Source organism: Marmota marmota, unplaced genomic scaffold (genome assembly GCF_001458135.2).
Source record: "Marmota marmota marmota unplaced genomic scaffold, marMar, whole genome shotgun sequence".
NCBI lineage: Eukaryota > Metazoa > Chordata > Mammalia > Rodentia > Sciuridae > Marmota > Marmota marmota.
Window position 1 is genome coordinate 184,161 of NW_026000137.1, and position 20,164 is coordinate 204,324.

The 20,164-nt window shown below is 37.5% G+C and overlaps 1 protein-coding gene across 15 annotated transcripts in view; it reads left to right on the top strand.

Moving 5' to 3' along the window:
- The window catches only part of Lmbr1 (limb development membrane protein 1), a 125,513-nt gene that overhangs the window by 23,972 nt on the left and 81,377 nt on the right, over positions 1–20,164 (top strand). For all 15 annotated transcript variants that reach the window (XM_048785407.1, XM_048785412.1, XM_048785416.1 and 12 more), the window contains one exon: positions 9,636–9,739. In XM_048785407.1, coding sequence (XP_048641364.1) covers positions 9,686–9,739 — 54 coding nt within the window. In that variant the 5' untranslated portion in view covers positions 9,636–9,685. Of the gene's footprint in view, positions 1–9,635; positions 9,740–20,164 lie in introns of those variants that run through there.

Genomic DNA, 20,164 nt, shown 5'->3' on the forward strand with positions numbered 1-20,164 from the left:
ACTGAGCATTTTGTTTTACACTGATGGGTAGAATTAATGGGTTATCATAGTCACTTTTCCCTTAATAAAATTTTATTTGACGGACTTGTTTTTTTTTGGCAGCTAATATTAACAAAATTCAAAATATTGTGTCTTTTCCACTTAGAATGATATGTATGGTCTATCATATACTAATGTAGAAAGAGCAAGAGATCTGGGGTCTAAGTCCAGGTTTATCATTTGTAAGTTATAGAATTTATGGGGAATTTATTGACTCTTCTTAAAAAAATTAATTTGGTTTATGAACAAATTGGACAAGGAAATCTTAAGTTATTTTGTGTTACAAATTTCTATGTTTCTATATTGTATTTGGTGCACTAAAATAAAAGTAAACTTTGTTTATTTTGAATAAATCGTAATTTCAGATTCTCAGAAATGTTTACTCTGCTGAAGTATTTTATTGAAACAAAGATCCTTGTTTAGTTCATTAGAAACAGGAAGAAAAGTTCTTTGAATCAAAAGCAATTCTTTGGAGAAGACAGAAAACTGGTGCCTATTTTTCTAAGTATTTTTGTCCCCCTTTCTGAGAATAAATTGACAGTAGCAGGTATTGGACAGGGCAGTAAGAACTTAGCCCAAGTCAGGCTTTGCAATTACTTCATTATTATGTTTAAAGTATTTCTAACATACCATCATTTGAGGAGATATAATGGAAAGAGGGTGAGAATAAACTTGATGCCGTTTGCGAAGTATCTGGGAGACCCACTGTAGAAATGTACAATGGAATAGTTAAATTTTAGGTATTTAGGGCAAGAGAATAAAGAGATTCACTATAGGAAACAGTATGCATCTAATAAGAGAAAACTAAGACATAGAAGTGGAGGTTTATTCATCTTATGATAAAGATTTTATTCTATTGTTGAATGTTGAAATAAATATTTAAAAAGGAGTAGAGATTTCAATAAGAATCTGGGAGGTCAACTTGCATAGACTAGCTAACTCCACATTTTAAAACACATTATTTTATGATTAACAAATCCATCAGAACAGATAAGAGGTAAAGAGCAAGCACTTTCTACTTCAGTATTTTGTGCCTGGAGATTTTTATGTATTGTTTTATAAAAAATCATGTGTAATTGTGCTCCACTTAGATTTAGCTTAAGAAAAATTAAGAACACCAGTATTTAAGTGTTGATAGCAAAACACTTTAAAACTAAATATAATTTGACTAAGATGGGGTTTAAGGACTAGATTTTCAAGAAAATACATGTGCTTTTGACTCAGGATAGGAGTACATCTCAGTAAATCCATCCTAAATTGAAACTATCAGAAGTTGAAGATACATTTAATCTACCAGACCTACCAAACATCCTCGCTTAGTAATAGAGTGCACTGCAGAGTGTCATTTGGTTAGCCACATGGTTGTGTGACTGGGAGCTGCAACTGGCTGCTGCTGGCTAGCATCACAGGAGAATTAGACTTCATGTGGCTAGCCTGGGAAAAGGTCACAATTCAAACTGTGGTGTCTTCTAAATGCATATTGCCATTGAACCATTGCTAAGCTGTAAAATCATGAGTCAAATCATTTTAAGTTGGAAACTGTACAGTAGTAATCACTCAGAGACAGGAGACAACACAGTGTCGCTTGGAGAAGACTTCTAGACTGCAGTGCAAAGAGAGGGAACCTGGTGGAGCTAATTGGTGTTCTGTGTTGAGGAGGAAAGGTGGAAGTTCAGAAAGACCAAGATAGCTAGAAGGTAGCAGGCCAATACTGGAAAGCAAAGAGCTGCACAGAGATGAGTTGTGTTACACTTCCTGGAGTGTCCCTGAAGCCCACATGTAAAGCCTTGGTTCTCAGCTTGGTGCTATTAAGAGAGAAGGCTTAGTGGGAGGCTTTCAGGTCACTGGGGCCATGCCCTTGAAGAGGTAGTGAGGCCCGAGCTCCTTTCTCTTCCTTTCTTTCTTGCCCTGGCCATGAGGTGAGAAGTTTTGCTTTGCCACATTACTCTATTCACTCAGCTAGCTTCGTGCACAAGAAACATGAAGAAAATTATACTATGGCTTATCATCAAATTGCTCAGAATCAGTAAAATCATGAGTCAAACCATTTTAAGTTGGGAATTGTCTGTACAGCAGTAATCACTCAAGAGATGGGAGACAACCCAGTGTTGCCTGGAGAGGACAGTACAGCTTATCATCAAATTGCTCAGAATCAGTGGCAAGGAGAAAATCTTAAAAGCACACAGTATTTGAATGTCAATTTATAGCACTAAATCCCTTATTAGAATAGAAAAAAAGGTTTCAAATCAGTTTCCATAAATTCTAGCTTAAGAAGATGTATTTTATATATACTAATAGAAAATAATACTCTGTATTTTAATAGAAAAAGGAGAACAATCAAAGAAGTAAAGGAAGAGGATTGAGGGGGAAGGGGCAGGGACAGAAAAAGGGAGGAAATTGGCATGAAATTGACCAAATTACACTATATACCTATATGGATGTACCATAGTAAGTTCTTCCTTTTTGTATAACCTATACAGCACTGATTAAAAAAAATAAAACAATAAGTAAACAGAAGGAAGACCGGTAGAATAGAGGAAGGGGAACCGGGGGAGGGAAAGAAGTAGTACTGGGGACTGAAATGGAGCAAATTATATTCCATGCATGTATGATTATGTCAAAATCAACCCCACTATTATGCATAACTATAATGCATAACTATAATGCATTCATAAAATAAAAAAAGAAAAAGAACAAATGAATGCTAAAGAATAAAGGAAATTTTAAAAAGAGGAGAAATCAGTGAAACAGAAAACAAAATTGATGAGATCAATAAAATTGATATATGATGCTAGGCTGATGAGCATAAATTTTTTTTTTGAGTGATTATAAGAATTGACATTACTACAGATTCTACACCTATTGAAAGGATAATAAATGCATATGGTGAATATCTTTATGTTAGTAAATTCAGTAATTTAGAGAAATGAACAAATTCCTTGAGAGGAAAAAACTATTAAAACCTTTTCAAACATTGTGAGAGTGTTACACACATTCTTACAAATAAAACTCTAGGCCAAGAGGAACTCCCTGTCAGCTCTACCATGTGTTTAAGGAAGAAATAAAGACTGCACTTATATGTAGTCTTCCAGAAAGTGGAAGGTGAAGGAATCTTAACTCATTAAGCCAACATTACCATGGTACTAAAGCCTGACAAATACATTAAACATTACAGACCAGTATCCATCATGAACACTGATGTATAAATTCTGGACAAAAATTTTATAAGATGAACAGCAGCATATAAGAAGGATAATATATTAAGGCTTTTGAAAAACAAGTATAACTTAACCATATTTACATGCCAAAAAAAGAAGTCACAATACATTCAGAAAAAGCATGATGAAATTTGACATCTATTCCTGATAAAATCTCTCAGCTCACAGCATTTCTAAGGAATATATCATCCTCCCAAAAAGCAGCTGATGAAAAATTGGCACATAATATTAGCCAGTGGTGAAGGGATGGGCACTTTCTCTATGAGATCAAGAACAACGCAGGTGTGCTCCCAATCAATTGTATTTGACATTGTTCTTGAAATCATACACAAGTTGGAAAAAAAATAAGTATCTACTGATAGATGATATGATCATATAGAAATTCTGTTGGAATCTGTTATAAAGAAGTTATTAAAGCCAACAAATAAATCATGAAAAGTTGCAGGATATAAGATGAATATACAAAACACAATTGTATTTTTATATGTCAATGAGTCATTGGAAATTGAATTAAAAATCAATACCATTAAATATAGAAACATCAAAAATAGGAAATACTGGGCTAGGGTTGTGGCTCAGTGGTAGAGCACTTGCCTTGCATATGTGAGGAACTGGCTTCGATTCTTAGCACCACATATAAATAAATAAATAAATAAAGGTCCATCAACAAATTAAAACATATATAAAAGTAAAGAGTTAAAAAGAGAAAAAAGTAGGAAATACTTAGGGATGTGTGAGATCTATATATTTTAAACTACAAAACATTGTTGAAAGAAAAGTGTGTTATGATCAATGAAGACATATACTGTGTTCACAGATTCCAAGATAGTTTTGTCAATTTGGCTACTGCAAGAGAATACCATACACCAGGTGGCTTCAACAATACATTTATTTCTCACAGTTCTGGATACGGAGAGTCTGATATGGGGAGACCAGCTTGGTGAGGTTCTTCGTGAGGGCTCCTTCCTGTTTCACTGGTAGCCATTGTGTGTCCTTGCAAGGTGGAGAGCAGAAACAGAAAGCAAACCTGGTTCTGCTGCTGCTTGTAGAGGCACTGTCCCATCATAAGGATGGAACCCTTGTGATCTCAAGGGTATCCCCCAGGCCCTTACCCCAGATGTCATTACACTGAAAATCAAGGTTCCAATTTGTGAATTTGAGGGCACACATTCCATCCGTAACAATATTGCTAAGGTATCAGTTATGCCCAAGCTGATCTATAGATTGAACACAATGCCTGTCAAAATCCCAGCATGCTTTTGGATAAAAATTGATAAGTTGATCTAAAATTCAGATGGGAATATGGTGAACTTAGTATAGCCTTACAATTTTGAAAGAAAACAGGGTTGGAGGACTTACTACCTAACTTAAGAGACTCATTTTAAGTCTATGATAATCAAGATCACATGATAACAGCATAAAGAAAAATAGACCAACTCTGTAGAGTCCAAGAATAGATACACATATACATTATCAATTGGCTTTAAAAAAGGTACAAAGATAATTTAGTGGAAAAACAATCTTTAACAGAGTGGAACAATTGGATAATAATCACAGGCAAAAATGAACTTCAGTTCATACATGGCACCATATACAAAAAGTAACTCCCAAGATCATGGACTTAAATACAAATCCTAAAATAAAAAAATTGTAGAAGAAATCATGGAAGAAAGTCTTTGTGATATTGGACTAGATCATAATTTCTTGGATATCAAAATCATGATTCAGAAAAGAAAATTTTGATAAACTTGACTTTGTTAAATTTAATGAATTTTATTCTTTGTAAGACAAAAGAAAGGAAAACTTTTGTGAGAAAATACCTAGCAAATCCCATACCTGATAAAGGACTTGTATCCAGTGTATATAAAGAACTCATCAAACTCAGCAATAAGAAAGCAAACAACCAGGTCTAAAAATGGATAACAGACTTGAAGAGACATTCTACCAAAAAAAGACATCAGTGGCAAGTAAGGTCATGAACAGATGTTCACATCATTTTGAGGGGAAAGCAAATTAAAACAGCAGTGGCATGCCACCATGCATATGTTGAAAGGACTACAACTAAAAAAGACTCTCTTACATGTTTGGCAGGTGTGTAGGTGAACCTGAACTTCGCTAGTGGGAATGCGAAATGCAGCCACTATGTCAGACATTGTGGTGGTTATATAAGCTACATGCCCACAGCATGATATAAGCTACATTCCTACAGCATGATCCAGCTATTCCATGCCTCATATTTACTCACAAGAAACGAAAGCATATATCTGCCACAGACAGGTGCATGAGTGTTTATAATAGCTTTATTTGTAGCAGCCACCAATTGGGAACAGCCTAAGTGCCCATTTACATGTGGCTGCAGTCCAGTAAATATTGGGTCTGACCCATGCTAAAGCAAATCAGTGTTGAAAAAATCTCAAAATAATTGTACTGGAATGCAGAAGATAAAAATGACTACAGAATGCATGGGTCCACTTACATAAAATTCTAGAAAATGTTTTTTAAAGTGTAAAATCAATGGCTGACTGGGGATAGGGGTGGGAGGAGAGTGGCATAAGGTATAGAAAAGTGGTGCTGGTGTTACTGGTGTGTTTTTATGCCTGCGCTTATCAAATTATATACTGTATATTAGGCCATTCGATGTTGTTACAACAAAATACCGTTGCTGGTACTTTATAAAGTAAAGAAGCATTTGGCTCACAGTTCTTGAGGTCCAAGATCATGGTTCTCCTGATCAGCCCCACCCTCAACACTGCTGCATCACCACAGAGAAGCTGAAAGAGGACCAGCTGTGTGCAGAGAGGGCCCAGTTATGGGGTGAGCATGCTCGCACGCTCTCTCTCTCTCTCTTTAAATACTTATTTGTTTTTTAGTTGTAGCTGCACACAATACCTTTATTTATTTATTTTTATGTGGTGCTGAGGATCGAGCCTGGGGACTTGCATGTGCTAGGTAGGTGCTCTACTGCTGAGCCACAACCCCAGCCCAAGGGTGGGCTGTCTTTATAACAGCTGCCCTCAAGAAATTTCTTACATGAGTGCATCCTGTGAGATGAGCATTCATCCTGTCTCCAGGGCAGACCCTCTCCTCCTAGCCTCTACCCCTTGAAGGTTCTGCCGCCTCAACTTGGCCACACTGGAGACCAAGTTTGCTGCACATGAGCCTTCAGGGCAGGACACAAACTATAAGCCCTAGGTGCACTTGTGTAGTTTATTTTATGTTAGTTATAGCTAAATAAAGTTGAGAAAATTAGTCTTTCATTTTTTGCATACATTGTGCTTTGATTTTGCAATGATAATTGAGAGTTAATTCTGAGATCATCCCCTTAGTTTGGTTTGTGAGCTTTTCCTAGAGGGTGATTCCTTGTTAGTGGTTAGCTGTATAGAATGTATCTTCCAAGTGATTCCCTGTAACTGATTCTTTGGAACTGGAGTGGACACATGGGAATCAAAAATGAGGAAGAGAAGTGGTGTGTATCTCTTGGAACTTAGATCTAGAGACATATAATGATAAAAGTGTAGACATCTGTAAAGAATTGGGAGTTATAGGAAATGATGGAATTTATTTTGCCTAAAATCATGTCAGCAAATCAGATAGTGGAGCAGCTTTCTCTCTGCTCTGGGCAGGGCACCTTTTTGATGAACTGTGAAGTGAGGACCTGGCTCGCGAGGAGACATCAGTCAGTGCCTGGCACATCCAGCACAGGGCTGCTGTTAGGTTGTAACAGGTGGTGGGTTATTTTCTTCTATAGTTTTCTGAAAGGACTGTGTGACATACAATTGGATTAAAGCTATCTCATGTAAATTGAATATAATCTTTGACATGAAGATGTTTTATCTTTTACAACAATGTTACAATGATTTAAAACCTGCCTTTGTGTTTTGTACCATGACTGAATAAAGCAACACATTAACAATCACAGTTCTCCAGCCTACAAAAGAATACCCACTTTGTATGTAATAGTTCACATAATACTAATTATCACCTTATGTATTTGGAATAACTTATTTAGAAACCCTGAAGAAGATAAAATGCTGTTGAGCAGTTAAAATAGAGGTCAGAGACCATGCTCTAAAGTTTATGAACTGGACCTGGAGGGCACAGTTTGGAATCAGGTCCATTTATTCTTACTTTAGATAAAGTGCTAATGAAGTTTACCTCTTTGTATAAGGGAGGGGGAAAATGTGGATGGACAAATGCAGATTGTTAGTAAGAGCAGTGGATGTAGCTGGCAGAACGGGAGGTGAACCGCAAGCTTGGGTACTCTGAGGGAGAGCAGTTGGCAGAGGAGCTGATAGTGCTACTAGTAGCCTCTTGAAGTCACGGGTAACAAAAGCATTAAGTCACTAAGTGCTCATTTTGTGATAGACATTGTGCTGGTTCTCGTACATGCATTATTTCATCTGATAATTAACAGCTACAGACGTGGCATTATGCCTTGTTTTATAGATGAAGAACCTGTGCCTCAGCAAGGTTGTCACATGAAGTGCATACAGGACGTGGGCCAAGTCTTTGAAGAGAGTGTGTGTGTGTGTATATGTGTGTGTGTGTAGCCCTTGTCTGGTTATTGGCACAATAAAATGATTGGCTCTTATTTTTGAAACAGTGTTTTGCTGTGTTGCCTAGGCCAGTCTTGAACTTGTGAGCCTAAGTGTTCTTCCCGAGGAGCTGGCACTACAGGTTGCACCATTATGCCCAGCTTAGCTTAAAAATTTATTTTTATTTTTATTTTATTTTATTTTTTTTAGAGAGAGAGAGGGGAGAGAGAGAATATTTTTAAATATTTATTTCTTTTTGGCGGACACAACATCTTTCTTTGTATGTGGTGCTGAGAATCGAACCGGGGCCGCACGCATGCCAGGCGAGCGCGCTACCGCTTGAGCCACATCCCCAGCCCCCCCATTTTTTTTTAAAGGATCAGAATGTATAGAACAATTTTAATTTAAAAAGTTCAAATTAGTTTTTCCACTAAAAGATATTAAGCCATTGCTTTCTAAGAATTTTCGTAAAACATTTTATTTCTTACAAAGATAAATGGGTATTATAAATTCATAAAAATCTGTACAGACTTTTGGATAGGAAATTATAAATTGCTTTTATTGTGTTACTTTATGTAGAAAAAAAGTGAATCAATCTAGATAAGCTGTGCAAGTGCTAAGTTAATTATTGTCTTCCACACTATTCCAGCTAAAGAGCAGAGCAATTCTAGAGCATGCACACTAATTTCATACTGGGTGGCTGGGGAACGGCGTGCTGAGGCTCACCCTCTTCCCTGGAGCATGTGTGCAGCCTTGTGAGCAGAGGTGCTGGCTTATCATTGTGCCTCAGTGCTGTGACCACTGCCGTGAGTGGAGCGGAAAGAACGCAGGCTCTTGTTTCTCTAAGCCTCAGATTACAGCTGCATGTGGTGCACTGGATTTACACTGAAATCATAATTTGCATAATTTCTATCTTTGCTTTGATTTTACAAACTTTTGTAAGGGTGATAGCCATTATTTTAAGACTCAATTTAAAATTCTAGTGTTTTATCTATTAAAAAAAATAGAAGATACTGAGCCACTCTGCCAATGACATACCTAAAGGTCTTTCTAAATCTATTCTTATTTTAGTTGCTGCCTTTTGTTGTGACATTATAAAGGACTGCAGAATGTCCCCAAAAGGGCAACCACCACATGAGCTTGCTGCTTCTGTGACCTCTTTTTCCCCACTTGGAGTCGTTCACTGGCACTTCTGTGATGTAGTGGTTCTAAAGTCCCGGGCAGAGAGTCAGCTCTGCCAGTTGCAGGCTCTGTAGCCTTGGCAAATGAGGTGGCCACCCCTGTCCACTTTGAGTAGCAGTGCTGCCGGCCTCAGGGACTGCTGTGAAGAGCAGACGAACGTGTAGAAGGTCTGCAGATCACTTAGAATGGTGCGTGGCACATCAGCCTCAGTCAATGCTAGTTATTATTTTTGGGGTTTTATGAGGCTTAAATTAAATGGGATTATACATGTAAAATGATTAGCAGAGTGTCTGGCATTTATTAAGTGCTCAGTAGATGCTAGTGGCTCTAATTTAAATATTCTGGTGCCTACATGTCTATAGACGTGTGCCTTTGGATCTCTGCATGTCATATTTTTAGTTAATTTATTTTAGGGCACTAGAAAAAAGAAACTAGTTTCTATATTGGCCTTTCTCAATAGGTACAAGTTACAAAGTTAAAGTTTAACAAATATGCAATTACTTTCTGATTTCTAAGTTTAAATTATTTGTTATTTCAAGTTTATATTTACTTTTAGTATTAAAAGGTATACATGTTGATTAACATCACCATTTAGTGAAATTTCAAAAGGCCTGTCAATATCTAACCTGAGTTTCCTCCTCTTTTGTTATCTTCTTTACAGGTTTGTGGAATCTTGCGTCTCTCTTTTCCAACCTTTGTTTATTTGTGTTGATGCCCTTTGCATTTTTCTTTCTGGAATCAGAAGGATTTGCTGGCCTGAAAAAGGTAAGTAAATTGAATTTTGGAATTAAGAAGTAAATGTTGGGCTGGGATTGTGGCTCAGCGGTAGAACGCTTGCCTCAAGAGTGCGAGACCCTGGGTTCGATCCTCAGCACCACATAAAAAAATAAACAAAATAAAGGTATTGTGTACAACTAAAAAATAAACATTAAAAAAAGAAGTAAATGTCATTTATGTTGAACTGAAGATCAAACAAGCATTTGAATAGAATATAAAAAGTTTAATAAATAATATTAAAACCACATTTTAGCAATAATAGTAATATTGCACATTGAATCATTTTGTATGTTTATGGGGAAAGTTCTCCATCAATCCTGTATATGTTTGTGCTGTGCATTACTCTAGTGGAGTATTCCTTTGGAATAGATAAACCTATAGGGTTAGTGTTACTGTGTTATTGCTTTCTTAGGTAATCTCATTCAATTTTAGAGCTTGATATGAGATTCTAAAAATCCTAAAATACATCTTGATGTAAAAGTTATCTCACATACAATATTTTCAGGGTAGTAGCACATTATAAAATCGGATATGCTTTATTAGGTAGTCAAATTCCCAGGATACCAAGAGTAACTAGTCTTAGGTAAATGTGGAAGGCTTAGAAGTGGGCAAACTGGGAAACTTCTCAGGAACTTCTTAAACTAATCAAGACTTTAAAAGAGGCAGTACTTTAGTCTATCCTTGAAGATAGTATTTTCAAAAATCTTTTTTTATTTATTCTTTTTAGTTATATATAACAGCAGAATGTATTTTGACATTCCCATTCTTTTTAAAATTAAATTTTATTTTTTAAAATTTCCCCTTCTTGTGGTTGTGCATGGTGTGGAGTTACACTGGTGATGTATTCATATATGAGCACAGGAAAGTGATGTCTGATTCATTCTACTGTCTTTCCTATTCCTGTCCCCCCTCCCTTCCCTTAATTCCCCTTTGTCTAATCCAATAAACTTCTTTCTCTGCCCCCACCTTATTATGTGGTTAGCATCTGTACATCAGAGAGAACATTCAGCTTTTGTTTTTTGGGGATTGGCTTATTTCACTTATCATGGTAGTCTCCAGTTCCATCCATTTACCGGCAAATACCATAATTTCATTCCTTATGGCTGAGTAATATTTCATTGTGTTTATATACCACATTTCTTTGAATACAGTATTTTAAAGAAAAAGAAACTAGGTTCTATTTATAACCTATGCAGTTCTTTGTCATAAATTTTTGGAATATAATGTAAATGCAAAGATTTAAGTACATTAATACCTTTTAAATGATTTTTAAACTTGCAAAGTGAGACTAGTGTTACAGTTTAGCATGTTTTGCCTTTCTGACTTTTAGTTCCATTCAGTATGTTGTGGTGGCATACAGAATGAAATGTGCCTGTATATCTTATTATTGAATAATAGTGTAATGCTAATTCAGAAAATTTGGCTTGGGAAATTGTAAACTGCATGTGAATTGTTATTACTTTTCATCTTGTATAACTCTGTGTGGGATCATAGAGGTGAAATTATTTAACCATTTGATAGCTCTTCTGACTTTAAACCTTAAATAACCATACATTTTAAAGATGCAGTGCATCACTGGGGTGATGATCACAGTGCTGTTCCCATGGACTCACGGGAACAGCTGTCTGGCTGTTATCCCATAGGTGAACGTGTTGCAGCTAGCTGAAAAGGAACAGCTAGCTTCTTATTTAATGAAGGTTCCGAGATAAGAATGAATGAAGGAATGTGTTTGGCAGTCAAGCCTCACATTGAGAAAACTGGCTTTTGTATGTTGGACATTTTTTAATCCTGTTATATTATTAAGATTGGCAATTAAATTTATATACTGTTAAGAATTGTATTCTTCCAACTTAGAAAGCTGTTTGCTGGTTTATATTTTCTTGAAGAAATAATACAAAATATTATTGCTGAAAGGGATTTAGTTCAAACTCTTATTCTATAAGGAGAAAACTGATATTAAATTGTATCAAATTGTCTATGAGCCATCCATGTAAAATAGCACAATTAGAACAGAATATCTAGGGATGTCTGACCTTCCCCAGGTCGGTGTTCTTCACAGTCAGCACTCTGGAGAGCACAAGAAAAGCCAGTAGGAAGACGAGGTGGCCGAGGACAGAACATGAATGTGAAACACTGTCAGAAGAGAGGCGCAAGGAAGAGTTCTGACACTGTCAGCTAGTGTGAGGAAAATGGGGTGACCATCTGGAAGCCAAGGGACACAGAGTTCCAGGAGATGCTTACCACCAAAGTGGAACTAAAAAGAATGAACAGAAGAAAAGGGGCATTGGAGACTATTGAAACGGTGGGCTTCTGTAGCATCTTGAAGTTTGGAGGTAGAGCTTTTGATGGACATTTATTCCAAGAGTTTTATGAAGTAGTCTACTACTAGTTAGTGGTTATTGAAGGCATTAGCAATCCTCTAACTACTAGTTAGTATTATAGGAAATTTCTAGGGACACAAAGAAATGGGTCTCCTGCTTCCAAGGAAACATGGAGAACTTACAGTTGCAAACCAGATGAACTTATTACAGTTTGATGAACTTATTCATGAGGTGCTAAGGAAGAGGCTGAAAGAAATGGTTATCTTGTTCTGCTGTGCACTAGGGGCAGGCTGTGAGGAGGAGGCCAGCTGGGATTGAGCTGGGATCTGATCCACCAGCAGTATTTGCTAGAGTGTGATGTTCCAGGCTTGAGCCATTGCCTGGAACTCTAATGGAATTGAGGGAAATGGTTGGTACCTAGATGTGAACCATGAACAGTCAAGATGCACAAGTAGCCCTCAGGGTCAGGTTCTGGAAGCACTGATCCTCTGCCAGGCAGTTTGGATTCTGTGCTGTAGACAACAGGGAACTGGCGTTTTCCCATGAGGATTTTTGCATCTATCATTTCATTTAAGTGAATCACACATTTTAGAGTTTCCGCATATGTCACAAAGGAAAGGAGCATCAGGGAGCACATGGGCCAGGGAGTGCTTGGCACTGAGTTTTGTAGAAATATCATATGCATCCAGCTCTGCTCAATAGAACATTTTGGTCTGTGTCACAAAAACTGCCTGTTGGTGTTTGCTTTATGCATGAAAGCTCTGCCTCTTCCTGATACTGCCTCTTTGCAGTGTTCCCCAATGCAAGAAACAACTGGAACTGCTCAGTGTTAAATATGTCCGTGTTTGGTGTTGTAGAACTATCTACCTGGTGTTCTTTATGAAATTCTAATTGTTAGCTAGGTAATTTTTCAAAATAGCATGTGACGTGGACAGACCATTCCACCCTTCTTGTGAACTGACTATCTAGAAAGGGGACTTGGCTACCTCTAAGTGCCCAGCCAGTCAGGGAAGGGACTCGGCTCTGTGTGGTAAACCAGTCAGCCAGGGAAGTAACATGATTGCATTTGATGAAGCAGATCAGCAACACACTGTAGGCTTTAAAAAAAACTCTGTCGTTACTTTTCTCCTGTGCCCCTTTATAGACTTAAGATCAAAAGGGAGAATCAGCTGAACAAGGATCCAAGAGATAGAGGTATTTTACGACTACATTTGTACACAGTTGTATAGTTCTTCCCTTTGAATTTTTTTCCTTTTTTTACTCCTAGTCTCTCTATTCATGATTAAAAGAACATTCTTTCTCCAAAACACAAATTTGACTGTGTTCATCTGTTAAAACCCTTCAAGGGCCTCCAGTGTACTTCATGACCTCATATGGGACTGAAGTGTTGAATGTTTGTGTGATACAGTTGTGATTATCAGACAGGTAATTCCCAGACCCAGTGAAGGATTTAAAAAGGGGGCAGTTAGAGCCCTGATGATTATCACTGATCCAACTTGGGAAGATTGGAATGAATAGGTGCTATGGTGACCAATTTAAACGTTTTGTTTCTCATACTAGTAAAGAGGGGGAGTAAGGGGGTTGAGTCCTGAAGGCAGAGGACTGTCAAGTGGGGAGTCTGAACGTATGGGCATGCCCAAGGGCAGGGGCCAGGGAAGAAAGAGGGAGGGCACAAAGGTAAGGAAGTGGGCTTTAGAGACAGCTGCCTGGGCATGTTACTTCATCTGAATCTCAGGTGTTCTTTCTGTAAGATGGCTACAATAAAGATACTTACCTTACTGTATTATTTTCATGATTATATAAGACGAGATTGTTCATGTAGAGCATAGAGCCCAGGACTGCATTTAAAGTAATTGTAAATGTTAACTATTATTAAACCACCACTGTCTTCATGGTAGTCTGTAAATACACTCAAGCAATAAATATTGTTATTTATTCTTTACTTATTAATATTACTTATAATATTAATGTTATTTGGGATTCAGAAAGAAACCAAATACAGTAGAGTCAGCTGTTAATTATTCACATGTTATTATCATGAGCAGTTCTAAAATTCCAAATTGTTTTTGACATTTTGAAATAGCATTGACTAAAGCAGAATAAATCAGTTTTAGCATTAAAGGTAGCATACTTCGGAAAAAAAGCCTTCTTGAAGCTACAGTACATTTTAGACCCTAGTAGAAATGTTTTAGAAAGCTTTAAACTTAGGTGATCAGGTCATGCTATTTTAAAATGCTCTTTTTTTTTTTTTTTTTAGTTTTGAAACCAATTACTTGAAAGTTGCAGGGGTTATTAGCATTTTAAGTCTCAGTGTGTGTGTTGAAATGCTAGGTGTCTTTCTGCAGCATAGAATTATTTGGTGTTTCCTTGTGCAGCTCTGGATGTTGCTCCAGATGCTCTTGGCAGGCACTGTGGCTGTATTAGAACTACAAACTTTGCTGCTTTATTGATGTTAATGTTATTATCATCGGCCACAGTCACGAAGTGTTTGAATTGTCTAATAAGTATTCATATATGTTCCTAAAAGGTGTTTATCATTGGTTACCTTTGACATACTCATTTCTGATTGGTACTGAAGAAGGTAGAACATTTCTAATGGCAGATGCTGCCCAATAATTTGAGTCCTGATGAACTTGTATTATGGTTAAGTTAAATTTCCTTTTTTTCCTCCATGACCACCCTCCTGGTTTTGTTTTACTATGTCTAGTCTGGTGTATTCCCTAAGTGGCACATGGCCCACCATACTCCCACGGAGTCCCTGGGCGATGGATTTTAAAGCAGCTCCTTGCATATTGCCCCGAGATGCGGAAATTGGCCACTGGCCATGGGGCGGATGCAGAGCTTGAATTGAAAATCAAATTAAGCAGAATTCTCTACTTAGTTTTTAATTAAGCCACTATGTTAATTCAAACAGGACATTTTAGGCCTGGGGGTTGACCATGTCCTTTTAAGGCCCTTAAATAGCCTTTCTTCTTTCTCCTTACTGTGGCGTGTGTTTCTATTTTATTAGGACCATCTTTTTGCTATTCCCTTTCTTTATTATTCTTAAGCCTAAGAGAATAGAAGTGGTTTTGATAAAGTTTTTAGTAAGAAGCTAACTTTTACTTGGATCTTAAACTACTAGCAGTTCAATGTTGATGCAGATTCTTCTGTTGTTAGATTCATGTGCTGCATCAAACATCGAGTTTGTTCATGTGTGTTTGAACCTGATCCTGTGTTTACATCTGAATTTTCATTTCTGATAGAAAGGCACATCATTAGGTTTGTTTGGTTTTGTGGTGGAGATGCCTCTTTGCAGTTTTGAGCTTCGTTACTCTTTAGTGGCGGGCGTCTGTGGATCGTGGGGATTGGGGTCATCTAAGGGCAGACAGTGCAACTGTTGCTCTCATACCTCAGATCAGAGCTGTAGTTTTTCCTCTCCTCTACCTCAGGAAAGACCTCTAGGTTAGCTGCACAGTCATCAGGAGATGCTTCTGATTCAGTCATGAACTCTAGAGGTATCATCTCTGGTTGGTGCTCACATGAGATGTAGGAATCTATTTGTTGCATATTGTGTCTTAACATCTACTTTGAATTAAATGTTATAAGGAAACAGATTAGCAACTAATGAACGTGGGAAAAAACTCAAATGTGACTATTTATAAGTTTAATGACAGATTAATTCATAAGCCCATGATTTTTCTGGGAACAAATGTATATTGTTTTCACCTTAATGCTTATCTTTGATTTGAAGTCCTGGTATAAAATTTAACATCAGCGACAGCAACATCCTGACCAATTATCCAAACCACGCAGACATCCTAGACTGTCCAGAACTAGTGCGTGATCTGTAGGATTAAGAGGTTAACTCCTATAACTTCAAACAAGTGCTTAATAATAAAAGCAAAAAGTACAAAATTTGAGGTGACTTCCTTTCTTAATTAATTAGACTGACCAGGTGGGAGCGAGAGGCTCTGTGCTGGCGCTCGGGACGTCCATAAAGCCGAGCAACATGACAGCACAATGGAGGAGGAACAAAGATTTTTTTAATATGTTTCTGTCCTGTGTCACAGTTTGAGATTGTCCTGGTTTATGTCCCTTTTGGCAAACTTACATAAAAGTGACCCTGTACTGTATTTTATGACCAGATGACTTTTCCCCTCAGTGGCTAATTTGTCTCAGGCCTCCATTTTAAAGAGAAGTGAGTAGGAAGTTCAGCCTCTGTCTCTGTGAGCTTTCATTGCATTCTTTCATTATTTTTGCTCGTTTTTTTTTTTTTTTTTTTTTTTTGCCACTGATGATCCATAAATTGTTGGGAATGAGTGATTAAGGAAGTGCTGCTTAGTGTTAGTGGCACATGCGCATATTTGGCATGGTTCTGGTGGGTGAGAGGAAATCACAGACAAGAGGAAGGCTCCTGCTGGGAACCCTTCAAGGAAATTTAACTTGGGCATGTTTTGATCTTGGTGTTTATTACAGAAAATGAAGTCATATCTTACTAACTATTGTTATGTGTTAATTTGATTCTCCCAACACCTGCAAGAAAACCATGGAGTAATGCATTAATAGAGCTGCTCTACATTCTCCCAACTGGGAGCACTAATTTTTCCTCAGAGATTAGTGTGGATGAGAATGGTTCTTTTCTTTTTTTATATGTGTGTGGGGGTACTGGGGATTGAACTCAAGGGTACTCAACCACTGAGCCACACACCCCAAGCCCTATTTTATATTTTTTAAATTTAGAGACAGGGTCTTACTGAGTTGCTTAGCACCTCGCTGCTGCTGAGGCTGGCTTTGAACTCAGGATCCTCCTTTCTGAGCCCCTGAGTCCCTGGGATTACAGGTATGTGCCACCATGCCTGGCAGAGAATGGTTATTTTCAAAACATTCCATCTGGCAGTGCTTTGCAGTGGAGGCCTTAGGAATCATCCCTTTGCTGTGAAAGGTGTGGCGGTGGAGGCATAGGTGGAGAGCCTTTCAGATAGGGAAGCTCGCATGCAGGCCCTCAGAGGAAGGGCAGAAGCATCATGTGAGGAGCAGAGCACATGTGCTGGTTTCCTTTAGAGATGGTTTGCATTCATAAAGACTTTGAATGAAACTTCATTTAGTTCCTGAAATGGCATCAACTTCATCGCTCTTAGTGCAATTGCCTATTGGAGGGAATTAAATTACAGTCACAATGAATTGTTGAATAGCAGCTGCTTTTTTAAAAAATTAGTTTTCATATACTTTGTGAAAGTACAGTGTTTTGAATTGGACTACTACCTATTACTTTCATCTTTCTCTCCACCTAGAATAATGAGGGATTTCTGCATTTAAGGCTAGATTCTTTCTTTATTTGCATAATAATGTAATGGCCAAAAATGTGCATTTTGGAGTTCAGAGCAGCTGGACTCAAGTCCTGATCTGGTCTAAGGTGTTGGTTAAATGCCCAGGACACATTATCTGTAGCAGTTACCACAAAGAGCTCAAACGTGACAAGTGTGTGAGAGCTGTTAATGAAACATCAGGAAAATTAGTATAGGACAGATTTTTATGTCATAGCACAGTGACATGGGCAGTTATGTTGGCATCGACATGGCCAGCTTTTGTTATGTATCCTGAAACAGGATCTGTTTTATCTTAGAACAGTACAGGTTGTAAAAAACAGGTCTCATGTTTAATAGGCAACTAAATTTTGAACTTTATTTTATGTGATAATTAAATTACTAACTAGTGTCTCATAGTTCAGGCTTCTTTGTTAATTGAGGAATGTTTTGGTAGGGAAGAAATAAAAATTCACCAGGTTCAGATTTTAAACTAATTATACTTTTAATTGTGCTGGCCTCAAATACTTCCAATATTATGAAATATTTGGTCAGAGGAAGGGTGAAAGTATCATTTTAGGAGCAGAGCACATTTCTGTTTTATAGAAATAATAATTGTTTCATTAGAATTTTTTTCCAAGACTTTTTTTGGGGAATTGAAAATTACCCACCCTTGGTTGAGAGGAATGTTATTTGAAAGTGAAGTTAGATGTCAGACTTCTTAAGTAATTATGATATCATATGACTACCAGGTAAGTGCTCACCAAAGAGGTTAGAGTTTGTATTGTGAAAATCCTGTATTTACATGGCATTTGTCTTGTACTTATTTGTCTATAAAATCATTTATTCAGCATGTCACAAGGATGATCTTTGATCTTTATGAAATGTTTGCCAATATGTAGCTGAAACTTGGTACATAATATCAATCTACAATCCATTAATTTGGCTCATCTATATACCAAAAGTAGATACTGTGTACTCAGACACATCAAAGACAGTACGATTGTTTGATAACTTAGGTAATATTTAGATTGTGCTTCATCTACTTTTCTTTAAGTTACTGACAGTGATACTACTTAAAAATGTATTGGCTTGAACTTTCTGTTTAAAGAAAGGAAATTCTCATCTAGAAAGACAAGCATTGTTCTGGAGTGACTGAACTTTAAAGCAACTGAAATGCTAAACTATATGTATGTAAAAGTCACATTTGTCTTTTAGTGATTAAAAATTAGGTTAGCAAGCAAAAACTGAAAAAACATAAGGGTATGTTGACAGTCAAAAAAGTTAGAATAAAGTGTATTGAAAGGATCAGTTTTATGGGAAATATTTCCTGTTTTTTTTGGAATACAGGAAAAGAAATTTTAGGTTTTATAAGGCTAGAGGTAAGTATTTTATATTTTAAAAGTTTATTTCAGGTAGAATTACTTAATATTTAATGCTTACATTGCACATCAGTGAATATTTTTATAAGCAGTTGATTTTTAAATAGACTTGGGAAGGGCTTAGATGTTTTTAAACCTTTTTTTGAGGTATCAGAATGATAACTGTTATTGATTTTTACATCCTTTTTTAAATACATAGAATTCAAGATATATTTCTGATGTAATTTTTAAGAAAGTAATGGAATACTTTATGTTACAATGAGAATTTATTGCATTAAATGACTTAAAATACTTTATTCAATATTCAGAATAAGATTTTCTTTTCTTCCTGCTGTTATTTTGGTTCAGGCTTCCTCATTTCTCACTTGGACTATTTAAGTTACTTTTTTTTTTCTATAGCCAGTTTCATCCCCATACAAAGTAACTGCTATAGTGCCTTTTAGCTTTGCTTCCTTAACAATTAGTTGTATATGTACGTCAGCTCCATAAAATCCTTGATAGCTTCTAATTCTAACAAAATAGTCTAAACTCTGGTGCATTACACATAGGAGCATCTTATGTGTAATTTGGCTTCCATCTGTCTTAAGTCGAGTCTTTCCCTTGGCTCCCTGCCTGCCCTGTGTTGTGTCCCTACCAACTTACCTCTCCTAGAACAGGCCCTGTCCTTTCTCACTCCACTTCTTCCTTCACATCGCTCCCTCTGCCAGGAAATCAGTTGTTCCTCAATACACTCCTGCCAGAATCCTTTTCCTGAGTGTTGTCTCCAGCATGATTCTTTTGTAATTGTGACTGCTTTGGGTTAGGATTGTGGTTGTTCCTCAATGTGTCTTTAACTTGAATACTTAGGGTGCTGGGGTGGAGTCCTTGTGCAGGGAGACAAGGGTGAAAGTGAGCACTCTCTGCTGTCTCCCTCCGCTTGTCTTGGGGGTGTGGGACCTGAGTGTGTTCCAGCAGAGCCCTGTGTGGGATAGATGGGTTCCTGCAGTTCCTTTCAGGATGTAATGTTTTTAGAACCTTGACACAAAATAAGACTCTTAGACTGATGCATTATTTTAGTGCAGCTTGGTTGACTGATTCTGAACCTTTGCAGATCCCTGACCATCCTGAGCTCTGTTTATAGGACTGGATGTCTTCCCAGCCCCAACCCTGCCTGGTTCCTCAGCTAGCTGGGTAGATTTAGGATTTTATGTGTCTGGAACCAGATGTACTGTTTCCCACAGTTCCTAGAGTGTTTGCCCCGTTGATGGCATGGAGCTCAGCCTCACCACAGCTGTCCTGGCTGGACCTGACCTCTGCTGGAACTCACAGCTGCCTCTTCCCACTGTGTCCTCAGGGTCCTGTTCTGTTGATCTGGTGCTGCCTTGCTCCCTGTGCTGTCTGCAGGTTTAGGAGAGCTTGTGGCTGGAGTTCTTCCAACTGTGCTGT